Source organism: Odontesthes bonariensis, chromosome 7, assembly GCF_027942865.1.
Source record: "Odontesthes bonariensis isolate fOdoBon6 chromosome 7, fOdoBon6.hap1, whole genome shotgun sequence".
Classification (NCBI taxonomy): Eukaryota; Metazoa; Chordata; class Actinopteri; order Atheriniformes; family Atherinopsidae; genus Odontesthes; species Odontesthes bonariensis.
In genome coordinates, this window is record NC_134512.1 from 17,113,450 (window position 1) to 17,131,573 (window position 18,124).

The 18,124-nt window shown below is 38.6% G+C and overlaps 2 protein-coding genes across 6 annotated transcripts in view; one reads left to right on the plus strand and one right to left on the minus strand.

The window, feature by feature from the left end:
• Positions 1-8,126, plus strand: part of iqsec3b (IQ motif and Sec7 domain ArfGEF 3b) — a 35,995-nt gene extending 27,869 nt beyond the window's left edge. The window contains exons 9-15 of one of the 2 annotated variants that reach the window (XM_075469782.1): positions 1,305-1,444; positions 1,611-1,742; positions 1,855-1,954; positions 2,984-3,142; positions 3,242-3,334; positions 3,458-3,504; positions 5,395-8,126. In XM_075469782.1, coding sequence (XP_075325897.1) covers positions 1,305-1,444; positions 1,611-1,742; positions 1,855-1,954; positions 2,984-3,142; positions 3,242-3,334; positions 3,458-3,504; positions 5,395-5,814 — 1,091 coding nt within the window. In that variant the 3' untranslated portion in view covers positions 5,815-8,126. The remainder of the gene's footprint in view (positions 1-1,304; positions 1,445-1,610; positions 1,743-1,854; positions 1,955-2,983; positions 3,143-3,241; positions 3,335-3,457; positions 3,505-5,394) is intronic. The other variant, XM_075469783.1, reaches the window with a different exon arrangement.
• Positions 8,127-8,843: 717 nt separating this feature from the next.
• The window catches only part of LOC142383930 (phosphatidylinositol phosphatase PTPRQ-like), a 46,409-nt gene continuing 37,128 nt past the window's right edge, over positions 8,844-18,124 (minus strand). For 3 of the 4 annotated variants that reach the window (XM_075469787.1, XM_075469786.1, XM_075469784.1), the window contains 11 exons: positions 16,544-16,588; positions 15,941-15,967; positions 15,670-15,751; positions 15,077-15,167; positions 14,866-14,942; positions 14,622-14,756; positions 14,336-14,461; positions 13,347-13,492; positions 13,096-13,231; positions 9,410-9,533; positions 8,844-9,328 (listed from right to left, as the gene is read on the minus strand). In XM_075469787.1, coding sequence (XP_075325902.1) covers positions 9,291-9,328; positions 9,410-9,533; positions 13,096-13,231; positions 13,347-13,492; positions 14,336-14,461; positions 14,622-14,756; positions 14,866-14,942; positions 15,077-15,167; positions 15,670-15,751; positions 15,941-15,967; positions 16,544-16,588 — 1,027 coding nt within the window. In that variant the 3' untranslated portion in view covers positions 8,844-9,290. The remainder of the gene's footprint in view (positions 9,329-9,409; positions 9,534-13,095; positions 13,232-13,346; positions 13,493-14,335; positions 14,462-14,621; positions 14,757-14,865; positions 14,943-15,076; positions 15,168-15,669; positions 15,752-15,940; positions 15,968-16,543; positions 16,589-18,124) is intronic. The other variant, XM_075469785.1, reaches the window with a different exon arrangement.

Here is an 18,124-nt window from a genome sequence, read left to right on the forward strand (position 1 = left end):
CAAACAAGACTTGCATTTAAATTTACTCAGTATAATCAACATGAATGTGTTTTACAGTATTGAAGTCTTTTTGAAATTTGAGTTATTGCATCCATGTTTGCTAAATTGCAGGCAGTCCAGGGCAGGATGAGTATTGTGATAAATGTATTCACATTAAGTAGTTAGTTCATGCAATCTACATAGTCACTTCAGCCCACCTATCAGTACATCAGCTGGGAGGTAGGTCCCAGAACAAAGCCATACTGCTAAAAATAAAACATAAAACCCAACTCTAACTTCATATGGTCATATTCATTATTTTGATGAAAGTGGTCCTGATTGAATTAAATTATTAATTTGGCACTTTGACACTTTCCTCCAGTAAGACATACAGGTGTGCGCAAACCAGAGTCTGTTCAGAAAAACATAGCCCCAGAACACTACAGAATACCTTTAAGACAGTGTTCATTATTAGTTAGGATTTACTAAGATACTGGTACCTGTGTACAGTTTTGAGTTACTTGCTCTAAGTGTTTATACTTCAAAACTAATTACAATTAGTGGACAAAAATATTTTCATTCAAATTTATTCTGTAATTGTACAGATTAAAAAAAACCTTTGTTGATCTCTAAAAGTAAATCACATGTTACAGATGAATATGGAATTAGCAGCATCAGAATTTAAGCAATAAATCCATTAATGCATCAAAAACATTCTGATAAGAAAACATACATTATTACTACAGTAAATGTGTATCATTCTCCATTATGAGCAGTTGTTGTTTGACATTTTAATCATACTGTGATGCTAGTGCTTTTGTTTTTGTACTCGGGCAAATGTCTTAATCAATGATTTTTACTTGTGAGCATTTCTGTTCTGTGGTATTGGTATTTTTAGTCTAGCACAAGATCTGCATTCTGCTTCTCCCTTTGCTTTAAAGTAACTGTTTCTGTGATATAATTTCCTGTATAAAACATCACACTGCTCATTGTGATGCTGCACTCTGAGGACCAGTATGGGCAGATCAGATCCTGACAGCTGTAAAAGATGTTCTCACAGCCATTCATAAAAAATGTCAAGTAGTCACAGAGGCCATATTTACTGCTTTTTTCTAAGATATTACATAATCAGAAAATAAAAGATAAAAATATTATTAAAAATGTAATAGATGAATAAATGAACAAGAAAAAAATATGAATCATTCAATATTTGAAGCTCTATAATTGGATGGGGCTGTGTTCAGAGTAGTTGGGGACCCATGCCCACATGTGACTATGTGTATGATGACCACTGAGGCGTCACATGTCCTCTTGTATTCTCACAGGTGTGGATGATGGAGCAGACATCCCCAGAGAAATGGTTGCAGGCATTTATGAAAGGATTCAACAGAGAGAGCTGCGTTCAAATGAAGACCATGTCACCTATGTGAGCCGTGTGGAGCAGTCTATCCTGGGTCTAAAAACAGTAAGTGTGAGCACGACCACGAAATTGACCCCCTCCTATTCTTTTTTTCAGGCTCTCCACTTGTTTTATACAATTTCTTTTACCTGCGTCATGAATCCTCTTGCTGCAGCCTCACCTTTGCTCTGAACTAACAGTGATCTCCGTCCCGTTAACTTTTGTTTTGCAGATTCTTGCTGTGCCCCACAGACGTCTGGTGTGCTGCTGTCGACTGTTTGAGGTGCCTGATGCCAACAAGCCTCACAAACAGAAACTGTCCCAGATCCAGAGAGAGGTCTTCCTTTTCAATGACTTGCTGCTGGTAAGTATTAATTTCAAACTACATACCTACATACATTACCATGCAGGCATTTTAAGATATACAAGATGTAGCCAAATACAGCCTACAATGCTTGAACATTTTGTGTCTCCAGATCCTAAAGCTGTGTCCCAAGAAGAAAAGCTCGGCCTCATACACCTTCTGTAAAGCTATGGGCCTTCTGGGAATGCAGTTTCACCTCTTCAGCAATGAATGTAAGAAGCTACTTCACTTTGCAGCACTTTATTTCCATCTTGACTTCAGCCCTGTGCTGAAAAAAATGCTGAGCTGTCAGCGCCAGCCACATCACTGTTGTCTGTCAAACCATTGTCAGCACTCAGGACTTAGAGAGGTCACACATAATGCAGTACACAATTACACACTGTTGTCAAGTTACAGTCAATACCTGCTGCGCCGGATTTATGCATTACATTTAAGATAAAGGTTAGGGTATTTATCTATTTTTCAATCTGCTCTCCGTGGCAAAGAGTATTTTAGTATTCATATTTTTATGTTATATGTGAAAGCTGTAGCTCAGGAGAGAGAGCGTTTGGCTGCCGAAGGTAAGGTCGGTGTTTCAATCCCTGGCATCCCCACTTTTCACACCAAAGTGTTCTTGAACAGGACACTGAGCCCCTTATTGCCTAGGATGAATATATTGGTTTCTGAGTGTGTATGATGGAGAAAACAAATGCATTCACTACATGTATACTACAAATCAAGTGTACCGACAAGTCTGCAGTGTCAGAGCTATAGGCAGGTACGCAGTCACCCATGGTGAGACATCTGATGACTGATAATGACTGAAGACATGCTGAGCTGCAGGATCTAACGCCCCAGTGACATAGACATTGACAAACAGCGGTTCAAACAGCACAGGTTAATAAGGAAGTTTATTATAGAATTTAAAGAAAATGCTAATATCATTTTTGAAATTTAAGATAAATTTCATGTGTAGGTTTTGAAGTAAATTAGGTTTTTTACCTCATCAGTTAACCAAATTTTTTTTTTTTAAAGTTTAAAAAATGTGGCTCACGAGAGTAAAGGAAAGGAAAGTTTACCTCACTCATCTCCAGTACTTGTGAGCTTAGGTCACATGCCGCATAGAACCACATAAGACCATCATTTTATAGAATGTAAATCTAAAGAAAGACTTGTGAAAGACCCCCAGCATGCATGATTGTTTTTGAGAATCAAAGATATAGTGAAAGCACCTTGTTCTTCTCTCTCTTTGGTTTACACAGACTATGCCCATGGTATTACTATGATGAGCCCATTTACCTCAGAGAAGAAGCAGCTGGTGAGTTTCTGCTCTCCGAGTGGAGAGGAGCTCAGGAAGTTTGCAGAGGAGCTCAGAGAGGCTATTGCGGAGGTTAACGAGATGGAGCAGATACACATCCAATGTAAGGAGAGAAGCACACCATCCTCAACATCTGTAAATGGAATCAAACACACCACACTGAGTGTGGCTGATTGCAATCTCTTTTTTTCGTGTGTTGTAGGGGAATTGGAGAGGCAACAAGGCATCCCGCCGCACGGCTTACACACAAATGGTGGTCAGATGGACACACACATAGGACATAGCTCTCCCTCAGGTGCTGGTTTTGCTTGTGGAGCATAATTCAGCATATTTTAACTAAATGTCATTCTGTGGATGACTCTTTTTCTGGTTCTACATGTATGTATATGCCTGTTGACTTACAAGTTTCTCCCCTCAGGCCAGCAGGATGTGTACGATAAAACTGGCAACAACAACACAGTAGAGGTGAGTGCCTAAGCAACTCTCGTCTCCCTCAGGTAAGTATCTGCATTTGCAGCTCTGTGGGTGTGGTTTTGTATGTGAGTGTGTGTTTGTTTGTGGATAGACAGGGACTGTGTCTCATCCTGAAAACAGAGTACTTTTTGCTTTGCTTTAAAAGAGCTCCGCCTGTGGCATATCCTTACTATGCAGCAAAGGATACAAAGGCCGCTGAAAAGATTCTGCTGTTGTGGCACAGCAAACAGCCTCTTTCTGTGCCTCATGAACAGACTAACAGCCACTCGGTACACAACATTCCTTCTATCATTACCTGCTGCTTTCCAGTGTTATTGTATAAGCCATTACTGTATAAGCCACTATAAGCCTGTATAACTCCTAGAATACCATCCATATAAAGCTAGATAAGTGTGATACAACTAACAGTCTGTAAAGTGTGTATGTGTGGTCTGGGTGTTACTTTGTGATACCAGCTCTTTCTTTAAGTAGGCATAGTGGCAGAAGCTGTTATGTCCTTTCCAGTTTTCTCCCAGTTTTACTTACTTTTCCCATCCTCTACTATTTACCCTCCCTCTCAGTTAATCCCAAAAAGTGGTGAATTATTGTGTTAGGGAGACACCATGCCCTCGGTGTCGTCTCTCTCCTCTCCTGACACTCTTTTATCTTCTAGCCTGTCATTATGCCCTTAATTGACCATTATCGCACAGTCACACACCCAATTTGTTCCTGTTTCGGCCTAAAATCTCTTCCTACCCCATGACCCCTCCTCCTCCTGGGCTGTTGTGTGTGTGTGTGTGTGTGTGTACACAACCCCTATTCCAAAAAAGTTGGAATGCTGTGTAATGTGTAAATGAAATTTGCAATTCTCATAAACTAATATTTTTTTCACAATAGAACACAGAAAAGATATCAAATGGTGAAAGTGAGACATTTTATAATTTCATTAAAAACATCAGATTATTACACACGGTGTGGTCTCCCAAAATTATCTAAAATTTTAACTCGTTTGACCACAGAACAGTTTCCCCATTGTTTCTGGAGAATGTTCATATATGGCCTCTTCTTTGTATGATAGCTTTAACCTGCATTTGTGGGTGACATGATGAACTGTGTTCCCAGACAATCATTTTTGGAAGTTTTCCTGAGCCCATGCAGTAATTTCCACGATTGCCTGTTTTTAAAGGTCACAGATATTTAAAACAGATTTACAGCCATGTCCCCTTGTGCACAAAGATGTTTCCAGATTTTCGGAATCTTGATAAAACTATGTACTGTTGATTATGGAATATTCAAAACATTTCCTGTTTAATGTTGAATGTTATTCTGAAATTGCTGCAAAATTTGTAGATAAAGTTGAACTCGGCTCATCTTTACTTCTGAGAGACTCTTTCTCATAATGTGCTTGTATGTGCTCAATCATATTACTGACCTGTTAGTTGCATATTAGTTGCAACATTTTCCTCCAGCCTTTTGCTCCCCCATCCCAACTTTTTTGACATGTGCTTCTGAAATCAAATTCAATATGAGCCAACACGTTTTCATGAAATAGTTCAATGTCTCACTTTCAACATTTGATATGTTTTCTGTGTTCTATTATAAATACATTATTTGGTGATGAGATTTGTAAATCAACAGACTGTTTCATAACCATGTCCCAACATTTTTGGAGTTGTGATTATAAAATATGATCGTGTAAATCTGTGTAAATTGTATGTGAAAATCAAGTTTGAATCAAGAGACAAGAGAAAGCAAGAGAGAGTGTGTTTTTTGCATGCGCTCGCTCTGCATGCTACCACCCGCATGCCTGCATGCCCGTGTGCGTAACTCACCAGAGGGCTGCATAGAGGCTGCGTTCAGGCTGGTAACTCCTCATGCGTTCTCTGACTGTTCCTAAACTAGGTGTCAATTCACAACAGGCTGCAGACTTATCAGCTGACCCAGCCCAGCATTGAGTCCACGCCTCTGGCCCTGGCTGCACCACCCACCCTTCTCAGCCCCGTCCAGGCCGGGGAGCTCCGCCCAGAAACACTCATCCAATGCCAGCAGATTGTCAAAGTGATTGTTGTGGACCAGAGCGGGCGAGGTCGGATGGAGGCCTTTCTCAGTCAAGGCCCAGCTGCCCATCAACTCATCCAATCAGCCATGTCAACACCTGTGCATGTCAGAGAGGGAGATGGACCACAACCCCCCCTGCCGCCTCCCCCTCCTCCTTACAACCATCCCCACCAGTTCTGTCCTCCTGACTCACCCATGCCCCTTCACCATACTATACCTTTCACCCGCAGGCGTAACTCCAGTGGCTCTCGCAGCATCATTTGAGTTGTCAGCTACTGTACCGACACCTGGGACCGGACTTGACCCTCACACTCGCATTCGGCACCACACACATGCTGGAGCACAAGTCAACTCACTCACTTTGAATTTTAAGATGAAAACACTGCAGAAAGTTGAAAATATATTGTATGAGTCAAAGGAAAGGGAAGCCAAGAACATTTTCCTAGTCTTGGCTGAGCTGTGATGTTTTTGAACATGAAGTAGCTTTGATGGCATTTCTGAAAAACATTTCTTCCTTCTTTTTTCTTCAACATGTCATTTGGTAACTGATGTTCCCTCTCTATTTCACAGGTTAAAGGAATATGGTGAATTTGCATTTTCAAAAGTCCCCTGCAGAACAAAAGTGTCTGAGCTTTGACCATGAAACTGAGTAACGGTCACAGAAAAGCAGCCTTTAAAGTACAAATTGCTTTAATAGTGAAGGATAAAATTCTGTATTGTTTCATTTCAGGACATTGATGTTTGCTTCTTTCATTGGTGTTGGCTTTCTTTTTCATTTTCCATGTTTTGTGAGGACTCATTTCAGCACAGCTCATCAAGCTTCCCTACATTTCCTCCCACTGCATAATGTGAAGAAACAAGAGGACCAGCTCATTTATTTGTTTTCTAGAAAACAGATAATCAGTATGTGCAAAGAAGAAGGTGAAAAAAGATAAAAGGCTCTACCACCTCCACCATGTCATGTGGAGTTTAGTGTAGTAAGCAAGGGTGTTGTACTCACTAACTTAAAATAATGTCCTGATGACAATCATGTCTCTGTATTTCATTGTGTGTTTTGCTAAATTTGTGTTAGCACTAATAGTGTATCACTTCTGTGATTCAATGGAGCTTTGCTCTGACAGAGCTCAGGAAAGACTCTGCTTCACTGCAACATGTAAAACTGCATCTGCACCTCTGAGCTGTACTGAGAGCAGACTGCTGTAGTACAGAGTGTAAACTCTGCTTAGTCATGGGCAATAGGGAATTGGGCTGGTAATTCATTCAAAACAAGGCTTAAACAGGCATATCAAGCCCTTTTTCCTCTATACATTTACTCCTAATAAGTTACAGAGTGTGAATATAGATGTTATGTTTTGATTTGGGCAAGACCTCAGCCCAGAAAACTCTATTTTAGAAGCTATAGTTTAAGATTAAAATTACTCTACCCATGAGAGGATGCCTCTCAATGATATAACTACAAAGTTTTCTTAAATAAATAACATATGATATGAGCAGAGATGCGTTTCTGTACTGAATGCTAAGGGGGAAAACTGAGAATGTCCATGAAAAGATTGATGGATTTCATCACTGTGTCGTCTGTTTGGTGTTGATGGTTTCGGGCTTGAGCCAATATGTACAGCACATTATGAATTAACCAGCTGAGACATACAGATCAAGTCTTTTGCACCACAGAATATATTGGATATAATGTAAATAGATAATATAGATTTATTCTGAAAAAAAGTGATTGGTTTGCCCAGTGTGTCTGTATCTACATATGTATTTGTACAGAGAAAATCTAGTTTAAAAGAAAAGAGGACATTATAGTTATTATAGCTATTATTCATATTTAATATCAGGGGGTGTCCTAAATGCTAGCCACATGAGCGATGGGAACTGGCAGCTTTTATGGAGTTCATTACAGTTGCCATGGTAACAAACACTGACATTATTACTAATCTGCATTCATAATTAAATTATCATGTCATGTTACTACAGTATTATTAAGAGATGGCAGTGTCACCTGTTAAGGTGTGAAAAGGGCTATGCTGTATTGGCGAATACGTACAGTAAAATCACAAGTCAGACACACACACACACGCACAATTACGCTGTTTCACACTAAAATAAAACAACATGAATACCCAATCGCACACATAAACACACAGAACATGCACATAGCTGCCAAAGCAACAAAAAAATTGGCTTAAATTTACTGCTTGATTTGTCAAGTCAGCAACCCCTCTTTGTTTATAATAAACTCTGACTTGTACTATATCGCATGATGGTTTTTTTTATTTATTTTTTTATTTTCTTCATTCACAGCACACAGGAGGTTGATACTATGTTTGAATCATTACTGTCAGGGCATGTTACATTGATTGATGTCATTTTCTCCTCTCTTAATACTTCCTTCCTCCTTCCTGCCGTTTCCCCCCTCTTCTTCATGGTTGTCATGGAGATGCACCAATCTGCATCCTGTCTGTGAAGCACCGTCATTTAATCTTTGCACCCCAACAATATTTCTAACTAGGAATTTCGTAATGATCAACAGGTTTACTAATTGAATTTCTAATTTTTGTCTGTCTGAAGAGAATGAAAGAATAAAGTAGTTTTTACTCTCAGTCCTGGACTGCCCGTCTGTGTGCGTCAACATCAATATTGAAGCTTCTGTGTATTGCTGCCTTTATAATGACTACATTTGCACCACGTGTGCAAAGAAGATGACGGAATGAAGAAGTGTATGGGAAACCGGTCTACACTGGAGTTTCTGTGTCATCCCAGCACACTGAGTCTGGACTTTTCATCATAGGACACAGTCAGCCCCAATATTAATGCTCACTCTGTCTGGTCTGAATGTAGCATTTGAGCGTTAAAGTGAAGCCTGCAAATGAGTGTGTGTTTGAATATAGTTGGTCTCAAATACACAGCTTTCATGGAGTATTGATCTAAACTATGAAGCACCCAATTAATGTGTGTAAACAGTGCACTTTCTTACACATTATTATAATTTACATATAACTTATAATTCATTTGCATTTAGTTTATATCAACAAAAAAAGCTTTTCTACGGACTGAAAGAAGAACCTCGGCCTAAAGAATAATATGACCTCTTTTTACATTAAGTCATATGGTAAACCGGTATTAAATCCAAATGAACAAGAGTAGGAAGACTGTAATTTGCAACTTCCCATTTCAAAATCAAAAGCAGCTACACATTTGATGAATGTGAGTCCTCCGATGGCCAAAAACCTCAAAGTTCTACTGTCAAGTATCAACACAAGAAGGAAAAGATGCATGTTTTATTTTGCAAATCACTCTTGAGAAAGGATAAAGAAGACCTCAACATAGAGAAAGGGTACAAAGAGACTGAAAAAACAACAGTACCATTTTGGCTGAATAAATGATCTTACAAAAACATAGACATCATATTAAAGTAATGCAATACACAGTAATAATCAGTTTGTGCAAAGTAACTGTAGGCTTACAGATGAGATAGAGCTTTCACAACAAGCTCACTCTCTCTTCTCTGTCCCTGCATTCCCTTGTGTTTCTCTCCTTGGAAGGGAGTGGACAAGAGGTGCATTAAAGTGAGAACTGGGCTGAGAATAGGGTTTGAAGTGGAGCAACAAAGTCTTGTTCACATCCCGTTCCTCCTCCCTCAGCCTCTATTTCTGCTTGGTGGAGATGGACCTGGCCAGAGTCTCTGCATAGGTCATTTGCCCAAGACCAAAATACTCACAGGTGTCCCTCTGTCAGTCTTACATAGTGGTTTCCTCCCATTCTAGTTCAACATCACCTGAGGACCGATAAAAATGTGTGGGGTGAGCAAAGTGCTGTGGGAAGTTTGTTTCTTTGAGAGTGAGCGTGTGATATTTACCTTCCATGGCATCCAGGGAGTCCATCTTCTCGAGAGCAGAGTAACTAACAAACCAGATGGATTGACTGTTGCCTTTGTTGTTTAAAAGTTCCAGCGTACTTTGATGTAGGAAGATGTATTGAGCCTGACAGCAAAAACACACAGAAACAAACAGTTACTGTACATTTGATTATTCAGACCATCTGTTATTTTGTAGTACTTTCACACTGAGCGGATGCTGAAAACCTATTCTCTTGACAAAACAACAGAGAAGGCACATTAACTTTGAATTGTGTTTACTTAAATCTGATTATGCTACTTCATTTGTTTTTCAGGACACAAATATGTCAGAGCAGGTTTGTGGATCTCTTTAATAACTTAAACAACAGACAGTAAGATTGGAGAACTCAAAAGAAGCCAAAATAGTGTCATTAAACAGAAATCTAGCATTTTATTGCTGAACCCTCTACATTCATGATTGTATGTGGTCTCAGGTGAGACCTTATTGTTTCAATACAAAAAATAATCTTCTTAATAATACAGCGGAAATTTTTCGTCAAATATATGAAGATATATGAACTGTGATACATACAGATCAGCTGTTAAAACCACCTGCATACAATAATATTGTATAGCTTCGAAATGGATGTTGTGGTATCAAGCAGAAAGGCATTTTCAGATACTGATAAAATGGTACTTCTTTGAATCTGATTTATTTTCCAGTACATCCCATAGATGCTTGATTGAATTGAGACCTAAGCCTTTTATTCAAATGATAACAAATAAAACAACTTGATCCAGTTTCAATGGATTTGTTCCATATTAGGTGCCCTGCTTGAGGAAACTGAAATGATCTGTGTGCTCTGGCACATTTCATTCACACTCAGCAGAGTTTAAACTATTTGTGCTTCACTAACTGTTCTGTAAGACTGAATGACACGGATCGACATTTGGTTGTCCTTCCTTGGATCACTTTTAGTGGTTACTAACTGCTGCATACCTGGAACACACCACAAGGTCTGCTATTTTGGAGATACTCTGAGCCAGTCATTTTCACATAACAATTTGACTTCTGTCAAAGTCACTCAAGTCCTTGATGCATGCCCATTTCTCCTGTTTCTAAACACATCAACTTCAAGTACTGACTGCTAATTTGCTGCCAATCACATCTTACTCATCACAAGGTGCCACTTTAACAAGATGATCAATGTTACTTCACCTGTCTGGAGTTTGGATGTTGTGGCTAACTAGTTGTTTGACAAGCTGTAGCACAAGCTGAATTTAAAGCAAATTAACTGTACTCTTTTTTTACAATGTTCCTCTATACACTTGTTTTTTTCTTATACACATTTGAAATTGGAATAAATAAAAGAATATTGTTTTGAGACATAATACTCATAAGACATAATACTAACAATACAAAAAGATTTAATCATCTTTTTTTTCTTTGTAGATAAATACACAACTGAGCACTCAAAAAATGCAAGCTGTAATGGTCATTTATGGTCATTCTACAATAATAACGGAAAATAAACTGCCACTATATCGACATTTGCATACTAAACACTGCTGTCTTAAAGAATGACGCCTTTAAAAATTGCAAGCAGAACTTGTAGATGCAGACAATGTGGGCTCAAACTACTTGGCCTAAATGTGAACGCTATGAAACGTGCAGAAAATCTAGAAACAATGACACAATGATACTGAGCGGAGGCACAAACACTAAGCAGAGGGTCTCTGCAGGCACTCTGACACACACCAGTAATCACTGAGGTATTTTTCAGATGGCTTCATGCTGTTAGCAGAGCAGGAATCCTGTTTAGGAAATGTTTTTAATCCACAGCCAGAATGTTCCATTTGTCAATAAGGAAATTTTCCAAATATTTTTTGATGAGGACCACAGCAGGGCATGACATAAAAAGTAAAACACATAGCCCTTCATACATGAGTCCTATGATTTAAAATAATTATGTCAGTTACAGTTAAGTCTGTACTTAACCTAACCACAGAAACAGAAATTGAACCAGTCTATTAATTTGGTATTTGGAATATATTCCTTAAAAGACCTTGATTGGAAGTCAAGAGAAATACTTACCTATATCAGCAACTCAGGACTTCCACAGCTTTAACTTTAAGTATTTCTTATTCCCATTTACTACACAGGACAGTTCAAACACAAATTGTAATTTATTAGAGTCATCAGGGTTTTTTCAAGAGTGCGGTAAGATATATGTAGAATCACAATACATAAACATTATCTATGATGAGTGATTTCAAAGGTTTGCACAAAATTCACCAGACACAACTGCTGTGAGCTGTGTAAAAGCACGAGTAAACACTGCTGGACCGTATTTTTCAAGCAGAAAGGAAACCTTGTTGCTTTATTAGTAAATTGTGAGATCCGGGAATGCAAAGAGCTCTGATTTTGCAGCATAACACTTGTTGGAAGGCTTTTCTACAATTATTACATTTCAAGTTGGAACTTGTTTCCATCCTAGTGTGTCTTTCGCTGTGTGCCAAGGGGGAAAAGACACATTGAGCAGAGCCTTGCAGAGCATACAGCATGGAGTAGAGCCTACACTGAGCGCAGCATGAGACGCACACAGATGAAACCAAGATTAAAGAGAGCAACAAAAATGGAAGCAGTAGCTCTCACGGTCTCATGGAATAAAAAAAGAGCACATTAATAATGTGAGCATCTGACTATGATAGTACTCAGCTAATCGAGTGATGCTGAATGCTAAACGTGGATAAAACTTTAACAATCACTAACTCTGACAAGTTAGTCTCACTTTGCAAGTTGATAGTAATGGATCTAAAGATTTGTTACTTAGAAAACCCTCGCTAATTGAATAACTATGAACTACTGATTCGGCTACTTTCATGTTGCAAGTGGAAAGTGGAAATGCTCAGCTCTGGGGCCAAACATATGAAACTATTTGTAGTTTTATGACTAAAACTATGAGTACACACAAAGGCAAATTCATACCTATAATTTTCTCAAGATTCACAAAGCTGTCGCATGTTTGGTTCTCTTTTACGAATCTTAATCACTGTGGAATATTATGCATGTGCACGATCCTGATTTTCATTTCCATTTTTAGCCACGAATAGATATGGACACTTCTCTAATTAATCATTTGCAAATTCAACAGGCATGACAATTAAATCAAAAGCAAAGACGAAGGGCAATTTTTACCATATGTGAAACTGAAACATCTGTCAGTAAAGTGGAAAAAAAGTAAATGCATTTTTAGGTGGATTCAAAACCACCCAATTAATAAATAAATAAATAAATAGTATAATCACGACCAGAACAGAACGGAACAAAAAAATCTTCCGGATTTGAAAAAGTAACTGAAGTCATCAACTCTGTAAGTTTAGAGCAAAAGCCCCCGCAGAGGTGAAAAACAAATGGTTGAATTACAAACAAAAAGCTAAATAACTCATGACACAGGACAGCATCAGTTTTGGAAGGGGGCCGGCAACTTTGACTTTATCACCAATGATGGAATTGTCTATATATTGAGTCATACAGCCATCTTGAAACTGATGGTCAGGACAGAAACACAGATGTACAGATGGAACATGGTATGTTGGCTTTCTGTCTGAGGTGGCTCTCATATTTTGCCAAAAAATACAGAAAAAACAGAGTAATCGCCAAATGCTCGTTCCAAAAAAAAATATTTTCATTCTGCTCTACTCACCAGATTCTGTACCATACACATCCTCTCACTGCGCAGTTCAGCCACCAGCCCATATATATCCACAAAGTCATGATCTCTGACATGCTGAATGAGGTGATCCAGAGCAATAAACACACCTGTTCTTCCCACACCAGCGCTTAGGAGAGAGTGAGTGAACAATCATCATTATGCTGTCTGTTGTACGATTATATTTAAAAAAAAAACTTGATCATGCCTGATCTAAAGAGGAATAAACAGATAAAATATCATACCTGCAGTGAACAACTATGGTGGTGTTATCATGCCGATGTGCTCGTACAGCTTTGACAAATTTAATAATTGTACTGCAGGATTCTGGCACCCCATGCTCAGGCCATGACGTGTAGTTGAAGTGTCTGACCAAAATGTAGTGACCATGCTACAGAGAGATATACACAATACAAAGGACATGACATTCATTGGACTCAACACACTGTAGGACAAGTCCATGATATCTTATTTATTTTTTTTGTTGAACACATTTCATGAGAAGACCAAAACAACCTGTTCAGCCAAAGCTTGACATGGCCAGAAACTATTCACATCATGGAGCCATGTATTACTTCATCATAACATGAGGTCATGGATTCGTTTCTTTGTGTTCTGAGTATTCTGTATGAGCATTTGAGTATTCTGTTTTAACTAACTTTTACACTTTATCTACCAAAGAATTATGTGGTATTTGAAACAAATATCCTAAAGTTATCAATGATTTTCTGCTTAGTACGTACGCAAATGCCACCTCTGTGCCTGTCAAAGTGAATCTCTTGCTGGACCTTTTTACAGATTTTAACACCATAGCTTACAAACTGTGCAACCATAAATGCAACCATACTGTGCATTTCAAAGTGGACATCAATTCTTAAACCTTTATATAGGGACCAGCACATCCGCTATTATTAACAGCTGGATTTTATGTTGGTTTAAAAACATCTCTGGCTCCTAAAACCTGATAAAACTGCAGTGCAGCCAATTTGACCACTCAACTTAATCAACACCCAAGTTTCTCTCTATTGTATGTAATCAAGTAAAATGCTGTCTTTACAGTCAATCGCTGTTGCTAATTAAATGTATCTATATCTATATATACACATATATTTAGTATATTAAGTGTGGTTTTTACTACAAATTATTCATCCATCTATGCGTGTGTAAGTGTGTGCGTTTTAAATTCTACTGTATTTGCAACCACAATTCAAGTGGAATATGAGGTTTTCCGTACCTTTTCTACTTTCAGGGTTCTGACAGTCCAGTCAGGAAGGACTTCCTCTGACACTTTTGAGATGAGAATATCACTAAACACTGTCATCGGCTTGTTGTCTTCAGGCCAATACTTGTGACACCGAATCTGAAATGTCACAAACACACAAACACAAACAAGCATACATCAGCTCCTCATAGCAGGTATAACCCTCCTGGGAATGGAGCACAAAACGGAGCCTGTACTCTGAATGCTAATACAAATGCTAATGTTGTTCCCTAATGCTGTAAAATCGCTCATGACGCACTCTGCCTTTCTCATAACACTGTGTGAGCATGGCGATGGTGCGGGTTCCTGTTTCCCAGATCATTCTCCAAAAGTCAGCCACGGTGCCCGGTAGCGGACCCTGGGTGGCTATGAACTCGTTGGGACACAAGTAACCCTACAGAGACAGAAAAAGATACTAAGATGAAAACTAACAAGAATGACTTAAAATTGACCAATCTATCTATCTGAGAGTAACGTGAGTTCTGTTAGGAGGAGTTACTCACTGAGACGAAGCTGGCATTGATGTAGTCTGAGCCTGCAGTGCCTGGTTCTGACAGCAGTTTCACTCGGTTGTTATTGTCTAGAAGAGAGCAGTCATACGTAACTGTGTGAAATGCTGGCCTATGAAGTTTCTTTCAGAGGAACAGCACAAAAAATGTTGATACTGTGCATTTTGTTGCCTATAAAAAGCTGTTTTTCAGTCTGGCCACATACAGGGTTTGATGTTGGGGAAGCGATTCTTGGATTTGTTCCAGGGCAGGTCAGCATCTGTGGTGGCCAAGTCCTGCAGCAGCTTTGGGAGCTCCTGGAGGAATTAAATTGAACCAATTAGCATTCACTTAAACACCTGCATGACGCCAAAGGTCAGAAACACTATTTAAAACTGCTTAAAGTAAATTTGACTCTTCTCCTACTGGCAAGGTTAAAAATGAAATGCTTTCATCATGCTTCTTTCGACTTTAAAATATGAAATCTAGGACAGCTTCAAACGTGTCTAGGTTGGTGAAGAGTGTGGTTCTTATTAACTGTAGAAGAAGTACTGTACAGAACTGTACAAACGTGAGCCCACCACCATTTTGTAGTGGACAGGAAATTAGCAATATGAATCATTTCTGAAAGTATATTTTCTCAACAAATGATTCTACATTTAATACTCTTTTTTGTTTTGCTTTTGTCAGAGTCCAGCAAAACAAAAAAGTGAGCCTGAATTTGTTTGTAATTTCTGGATAATTTCATATTATTCTAGCACTTCTTTTACACATTTCAGGATTGACAAACGAAGGTCCCAGTGGTCGGGAAACACTTACTGCAAACTCCTCCTGGAACTTGGCATTGTCATTGCCACACAGATCCTCTACATGCTGCAGGAAAGACTTCTTGTTGACAGGCCTGACAGAGATGGTGGGAGAGAAATACACTGAATGTTTGAGACAAAAAGAGATGCATGAAAAAAACAACAATATGGCATTTTCTGTAAATGGATTATTGGTTACAAGCAACACTGAGCAGTGCTGAAAATGCTGACTTGCAATGCAACTGTTGTATGCATGTTCATGTAATCTATAGAGGGTGACTCACTTGAGTGACTTCCTGTAGCTGAGCAGCCTGGACAAAAAAAGAAGCAAAATAACCAAATGAGTGCAATAAACACATCCCACACACATTGGTATTGCTGTTCATGACAACTGAACTGATCCACAGAGCAGAAAGTACATGATGTGTTTAGAGAAGCAGATGTAACCATTTCACAATCTAATCCACTTTGATTAAACACCACCGCAGACTTTGATGTTTCATTCTAAGGTGAACATCAATAGGATCAAAAGTGTGTGGCTATCTCCCTGTGGAAGGTGTTTCTTTGGGGTGCTGTGACATGATGCTAATCAGATCCTCAGCAATTAATATTGCTTACCATTACTGCACTCTGCCTTTCAAGTGATTTGAGATTGGGTAAACAAATTAAAAAGGTATTAAACAGAAGAATGTTAGCAAATCACTACAATCACTATCAGTGACGGACACTTCGTAAAAGACTGATGTTGCTGATTCATTTAACTGTCAAGCCTCCATCTTTGCAGGAAACATGGTCAAACACACACATACAGTAGGAATGAATGATAACCAGAGTGGATCATGCAAACACAAAAAATGTGCCACACGCAGACCAAACTTCCAACTTACTGGATGACATAAATCTCTTTCCGCCTAAAGAAGAAGGAAGAATACCTGGTGGGAGAAAAGTGCAGAGAAAGACAAAGCTCATGCAAGTAAATGTAAATGCCTGTGTGGAAGGAAATTTGACAAGTGACAAGAAAAGCTGTGTTACTTTCACAAAAACTGTGAGACAAGTGGTGTTAAAACAGATCTCATTGTGTTGTCAAAGTTAGGATGATATTCTGCTCTAGTCTAGCCTTACAAGAAAATGTGCATTAGGTATGTCTGTCCACATGTCAAAATTGTCACAGTTTAAGGTGGGAAATCATGGGACGGCAGCATATTTGTAGGTTAGGGGAGCAACTGTTACCGTAATGGAGATGCCTGAATAATAAAACTTGTAAACCCCAACAATATATATTTTTCTAACCCTAACCTTGTACTTATTCAAATCTAAACTTAAATATATTTTTAAACTCCTAATCCTAAGCATTCATAAGTGATACTGAAGTGAAAAAGTATATGGCTATCTGAAGAGTTAGGGTTGTGACGAATGGGTCTTGACCCTCTGTCTCTTGTGTGAGAGTCAGTGGTCTCTTACCCATAAGTAGATGAGTGTTCAGCAGTGTGTTGCCATTATATCTATGCCATAAGATAAAGTTTCACATCAAAGGAGAGGGGGCAGGATATGCTGGCCTGATGACTACAATTGAACCTAATCGACATCCATACTTTGGTTCACATCTTTGCTCTCAAATATGTTTTACAGCTGAAAAGTGAAGACTGCAAATTATCCATGAGCTGCCAGCTTTATCAGAAACGGGCAAAAAGTCAGTGTAAATGGCGGAATGTCATTCTGAATGTTTAATTAGGCAGATAAGTCAAGTGCTTACATCAATTTTACTCAGAAAGATAAGGGACGATTATCTTGTAATAGACGGATTTGGGGGAAATGGTTGCTTTTATAAAGAGTTATCCAAAGCACTCCACCTACTACTTAATGTTTATATCTCCATATTTGATCTAATTTGCAAATGTTTGGTCACACATTCTGTTTCTGTGAACATTTAAGAGAGAATATTTCACTGGTAAAGAGAAGTAGGTATGATTCAGAAAATTCTCAGAGCAAACATCTTACTGTTAGTTAAAAAAGCTGAAAATGAACAAAGGATGGCTTCTGCTGGAAGGATAATGATCCTAAACACATCTAAAAATGTACAATGCTCGACTTCAAACTGAACATTTTGCCATGATCCTAACAGTTGTTGACCTAAGCTTCAATCAAAATCTGGGAATAGACCACCAAACAGAAGCGCAATATCGTAGAAAGATCAAAGGATTAAAATCCTCTAAACAAAAAACTTAAAGGCTCTGTAAAAAGGTTGGCTATAAAAAGTGTTTACATACTTTTGTACCTAACCATGCAAGATTTCGCAAACCATTACTTCAGAAAGCTTTTGTGTTTTTGGAACTGTAAAAAAGGAAACGTGATATTACTTATGTGGCATCTTTCTGGAAATCTGGCCATTTTTATCTTGCTCTGCAGTTTACAGAAACAGAAGAACAAAACGTTTTGCTTGCCAGCCTTTTCTTATTTCGTGCTAACCA